General features: G+C 38.5%; 1 protein-coding gene across 3 annotated transcripts; it reads right to left on the bottom strand.

Annotated features, from left to right (window-relative positions):
- abhd14a (abhydrolase domain containing 14A) lies at nt 1–5,159 on the bottom strand. 3 transcript variants are annotated; one of them, XM_019262454.2, is made up of 6 exons: nt 4,796–5,159; nt 4,667–4,701; nt 3,414–3,688; nt 2,728–2,843; nt 2,212–2,447; nt 1–1,092 (listed from the first exon to the last, which is right to left on the bottom strand). In XM_019262454.2, the coding sequence occupies exons 3-6, from the start codon at nt 3,668–3,670 to the stop codon at nt 910–912; spliced, it is 792 nt and encodes a 263-aa protein (XP_019117999.2). In that variant the 5' UTR covers nt 3,671–3,688; nt 4,667–4,701; nt 4,796–5,159; the 3' UTR covers nt 1–909. The 3 variants fall into 3 exon arrangements, with proteins under 3 accessions (XP_019117999.2, XP_019118000.2, XP_027135555.1); XM_019262455.2 differs by lacking the exon at nt 4,667–4,701 and having other exon boundaries at nt 4,796–4,970; nt 5,049–5,159; XM_027279754.1 differs by lacking the exon at nt 4,667–4,701 and having other exon boundaries at nt 3,414–3,580.
- Between the last annotated feature and the right edge of the window lie 841 nt (nt 5,160–6,000).

Here is a 6,000-nt window from a genome sequence, read left to right as displayed (position 1 = left end):
TGACGTAAACTTATTTCTTCAAGCAGATTATAGCAAATATTTGAAGAAATGCAAATGGTGGGTGTAAAAAGTGGCATCAGAAACTTTCCAAGAACAGAAGTTGGCAAAACCCGCCTCCTGACAGGGCGTTATATATAAATATATCAAAACAACTTTCAGCTCCCACAAGATTACATTTTATCAACCCAAACATACAAAACACACAATTGTTTTTATTTTAAGCTATGCATATCTTATTTTAGTTTGTTTTTGCATGATTGTCCAAACTTATTGCAAATATATTACATATAACCTTTTTTTTTTAAATCATTAAATAAATAAATGTAAGCTGTTTTATTTCAGCATTTTATAATGTCCATCTTTTTTACAATTTTTTTTTTTTTACAGTGTTTATCAACTGTTTGCTTTTGTTGAGGACAGCGTGTGTTTTTTCTTACAAGCAGGACCGGTTATTAGATCTTCATATACAAATCTGTCGTGAAGCAAACAGAAGCTATTTAAAACACAGGCGGCTGCTACATTCGTGTATTTACAGTAACCTACATGTCACCTACAAAAGTGGTAACAGCGAAGCATTCCGTGTTTTTACATGCAAAGGAGACATGAAACAAAAACACACCACTATACAAGTCTAAAGACATTTTTTTTTAAACAAGCTGACGTGAACTAGTCTCATATTTTTGGGTGACACTATGGGAGATTTCAAAAAAATATTTGCTTTAGGATGGAAACATCTGAAATAGTGTTTTAACTGACATTACAAGTTTTCACATGCCGTTTTCCAGTAGGATCGAATATCAATGTTCTTTGCTTCAGCAGATGATAATGAGATAAATGCTGATGTTAGTACATTTTGTCACCGTACTGAACCACTCAATAGAAGACTAGTGTCCCTTTATTTTTCCTTTCTCACTTCAGTTTGCTGAGGAAGTCGAGTAATCCTTGGTGAAATTCTCTGGGTTTGTCCATGTAGCAGGCGTGGCGAGCGCCTTCTAACTTTAGCACAAAGTGATGAGGAAGTTGTATGAGATTCTTGTGGGACTGGGCACCCAGGTTTGTGTCCAGCGCTCCGTACACAATCAGAGTGGGAGTCTGAAAAACAAAAGCACATAGGAGAGAGGGCTATGAGACTATACAGCATAAAAAATATGAGCATACAGCAGTTAGATCTACTCTAACTGGCTAAATCCAGTAGCTCTCTCTCACACTCATTTAGGGATATACCCCATTTTTGATGGTGCAATTTATAGGCTCAGGAAAAAAAATCATGGTTTCCCAAATATAACTTGTTTGTTTTTGCAATTTTAAAATAAGAAGAACTGAGAGGAATGAGAACATCCCTTGAAGGGATTACATGCCACTACTTGGTTGAGTGTAAGTGACAGAAACACTCGATGTAATGTAGCTGAGCCTTTATGGTTACAAAACTGTGACGTTTATTGTGTATACGTTAATTGCTGCATCCCTATTGTATAAAGCCCTATTAATACTGACAGCAGAGACTGAACTAGTAGAGAACTACAGCTTGATTTGTCTTCCGATTTCAGTTAGTGTATTAAATGTTCACTTATAAAATAAAGACATACAAAAAAATGACAAAATGTCCATCATAAGTTACAAATAAGGCCACAACAGACCAGCTAGTCTGCAGTAATCATTCGCATTCATTCAGTTATAAACAGCAAACAAACTGTCAATTGCCAGAAAATTAACCGACACCTGTATAAATGATGCACCAGCTTACCAACATACCAGATTCCTTCTAGCAGTCTTACGTGATAGTAAAACTGAATGTCTTTGGATTTGGACATCACCTTGTAAGAGATATTCTAACGATTAATCAAGAAAATGAATGAGATGAATCGATACTGAAAATAAACATTAGTTGCAGCCCTAAAATAACTCATTTTCTACTATTGTGTAAGTAATAATTACCAGCCATAAAACATGCACCGATGAAAGGCCAGCTGTATTTAAAAATACCTGTGTGTATTTAAAGAGACATTGTACATTTGCAAGGCCCACAGAGATAAGGAAGACCAGCAGGTCCAATAAAGGCCCACAGTTTATTGATGTCCAAGGGCCCCCTAGTGGGCGAATGGGGTCATGCCTCACTGTATTCACCACACAACTCCATCATGTCTGCTGTTTCTATTTAAATATATTTTAAAAATCACCACAGTCACATCAAACATTCTCTACCTCCCTCACCTGAATATTTTGGTACTGCTGTGGAGTGTAACTCCGGGTACCAACTGGCGCTATGGGTATGAAGCCATGCAGCTCTGCGTTGTTTTTCATGAGGAATGGGATGGAGTAATGTCCACTCATGGAAGGGCTCAGTAGGACAGCTGTCCTGACACCCAAGGACTCCATGAACCTTGAAAGGAGATCGACACGATTCTGGTCGGTCTTCAGAGCCTCGGAGTCTGGCGATTTTCCATACCCTCCAAGAAAAAGAAGAATTATTTATGAAAGAAAAGACACAGGCTGCTTAGAGCTGTTTTAAGATTGACGTGGGGTGGAGCCATGCCGGGAGTTATCTGCGGTCACCAAACGATGTACTAATTATGCTGCTTGATTGTGATGCAAGTAAACAAAATGTGCTGTGAATCACTGCAGTGTAAACACCTGAAGCCAGATCATACATATTATGATCAAAGCGATTGAGCATAATGCAACTTTACGTGATATCATCATCAACATTGGTGTTGATTATGTGCCTACCTGGCAGGTCCATCGCTAAGGCCTGATATCCATTAGTCGCCAGAAGGGCCATCGTGCCAAGCTCTTCCCAGGTTTTGGATGTGAACGCCTGGCCGTGCAGAAGGACCACTTGCAGCCTGCAACGAGGAATCATTTTGTTTTCTTGTAACTTGTTCACATTAAAAAAGATTCAATAACGAGCTCAGCTGCATTAAGGTATAAAATAATTAAAATAGTGGTGACACTTAATCCGTCTGGTGTCTTTAATCACTTAAAACAAAGACCACCTCATAAGACATGAGGCATAAGGCATGTGTGGGAGATGAAGAGAATGAATAACAAAAAGAGGACATGAAAAGGCCCATTGATTAAGTTATAAACTGCTCTTGGCCTTTTCCATATTGTGAATAATGTGTCTTTCATTGGCTGCTTCTGTTATAGACGGATCACAACTTAGTCAAACGTACTCGATTATTTCTTGATGTCAGTGACGTCTTCTCAATGCATTCCCACAAAATAAGACAGAATTTGCTTTGTTACTGTTTGTAGTGTATGTGTGGTGTTGTGGCCCACACATTTTTCTTTCATACAACAACATCTTCAGAACTTTTCAGAATAAAAGCTCTTGATCCACCTCGAAATAAGCACTCAATAAGATTTGTAATTAAAAGTAACGAGGACAGAGCACATTATCCTCCAAAACTCACCTCGGCAATATCTGTCGTCCAGCTCCATCAACAGGCAGAGCTTCTCTGAAGAACAGTGGAGGGTCCCCGGGCAGCTGTCCGGTGCGGATGGACACGTTGATGGTTGGAAACGGAGGAGGAGGGGTGGCCATCAGTTTTTGAGCTTCTAGAGACGGCTCCATGCTGCCCTGGCGGATGGATGGCAGCAGCAGGTACAGCAACACCGTGGCCACCAACACCAGGCCCAAAACAACAAGACGATTACGCAAGAAATTCATTTGGTCAAGTTGAACGATCTGGGGGAAAGTGGTAGACGTTGCATTGCCTGAGAGCCCATCGTAATCACGCAGTACTTCAGTTTAACAGTGTGTACAGAAAAACTGACATTCCCATTCATCAATCAGTCACTGTGGTCCAACCTGCAACTTTAGTTTCTGTCATTACATCTCCCGGTGTCACCAATTGACTTGATGAGTTAAATTTTGTAGAAATAATGGCCTAAACTAAAGAGGGAATAAAACTTAAACAGTGTTAATCTTTTAGGCAAATATTACTTTATAAGTTCCCCAGCAGCAAGTACACATATTTGTTATTTTTATTCTTTATTTGGGGATCAAATTAAAGAATAAAAGAATTAAAAAACACACTGTGTGTTTGCTGCTGAGCAGCATTAAATAGCATGTCAAACTTCATCTCCCAGCCTTCGTCCACCACATCATGAGTGAACGCTTTCTTTCGAGCTCTTCTCTTGACGCAGAGGGAGAAACAGCTCAGAAACGTCCTGCACGTCCTGACACGCTGTGGCAGTTTAAGCAACTTTCCTATGCCCAAAGAATGTTTTGTTTGTTTACAACAAAAGCTAGAGAGTTACTTGTTGTTGTTTTTTTTGTTCAACGTGACAGAACAATGAAGAAAAGAAAAACCAGGACAGTAAACAGATTTTTTGGATTCATTCAGCAGTTAGAAAGCTTGATTTTTATTCTGTGGCCTCTGAGGGGTGGTGGTGATCTCTTTTCTGATCTGTTGACCTTTAACCTGTCTGTCTGTCTTCAGGTTAAATGACGTCTGGTGTGGACAGTTTGGTCTGCAGCAAATAATAAAAATATAATAACCCTACACATTGCCATACATCATCTTAAACACGGATAAATAGTTATTAATCCTGCTCACAGTGCTTCAAACAGCACATAAACAGTTACTATCATGTTAACCAGGACTGGAGGTGGATGTGCAGGGGGGAAAAAAACACAAGAAATAAAAGTAGTTAACTTAACCTGCAGGGCTGAAGGACAACAGGTCTGTAGTAATGCTGCAAATATCAGAAGACGACACGTCAGAAAGCTAACATTAGCTCGGTGTGTTGCGCTGCAGGATGCAGATGCATGAAGGATGAAGCAACATACCAACACGGGAGCAGATACGATGTTTAGTTCACTTGCAAAGAGACGAGGCTGTCTGCTTTATCGTCATGTCGTCTGCATTGCTGGTTGCCAGTGATAGAAAATGTTGCCGAGAGGCTCCGGGTGGATGTTGCTGCTGCTGCTGCTCGTGGTGGATGTGGAGGTTAGCTTCTCCAAACTGAGAGGAGGAGTTAAGACATTTTATTTACTGACAAGAAACTAACACACACAACGCACTGTGCACAGAAAAGCTCACACTGATTATCGGTAAATAAAGTCGAGACATGCAAAGCAGATCTGATGAGGGTCTGAAACAGCCTGTTCCTGGTCGTCGGAGCACATTACGAGCTGCACAAAACAACGCCAGGCAGCGACACGTAATTTCCGGTCACAGATGTCAAAATATAAAATAAAGAGTTTATTTTAAAATAATGTATATTTTATCCAGTGCATTTTAATCTGGGTGTGGATGCTTGATTTTTGTAAAAAAAAATTGAAATATGATGACACTATAAATATAATATTAAGGAGAATTTGTTGATTTCTATATTCCCAATGTGCTTCTGAGTTTTGCAAAATTCATACCATAAAATTATCAAGCCAAACTTTGCTTGACCACTTTTAGTATTATTATATACTGTTATTATTACTATTATAAATCATTTAAATAATATAATAAATAATTTCCCCCTGGGATTATTAAAGTATTTCTGATTCTGATATACTATTGTTATTATATACTGTAGTATTAATATATGCTGTTGTTTATTGTATTCAAATATACCGAACTGCTATGACGACCTAATTTCCCTTTGGGGATTAATAGTCATCTATCTATCTGTCTATCTATCTATCTATCTATCTATCTGAAACTATTTTGAATACCTGACATCCACCCAATCACTAATAAATCATCCTTTAAAAAGAATATGCAGAGGCATTTGAATGACTGAATAGTAGCTGGCATGATCCTTTTTAAACACCATCTGTATAGATATCTTCTCTTTTTTTAATTAGTAACCTATTGAGAGCATATCTTCGTGTATGTGCAGTGTCGACATGCTTTAATTTGTATGTTAATAATCATTTATCTGTAATTAATGCAATTAATGTTTATTATAAAATGTATTGTATGTTGGTCTGGACCCCAGGAAAGAAAAAAACTGATTACCCTGGAATCAGCTAATGGGATCCTTCAAATAAACAAA

This window comes from Larimichthys crocea, chromosome VI, assembly GCF_000972845.2.
Source record: "Larimichthys crocea isolate SSNF chromosome VI, L_crocea_2.0, whole genome shotgun sequence".
NCBI lineage: Eukaryota > Metazoa > Chordata > Actinopteri > Sciaenidae > Larimichthys > Larimichthys crocea.
Note: the sequence above shows the minus strand (reverse complement) of the source record. Positions and strands in the feature narration are given on the sequence as shown.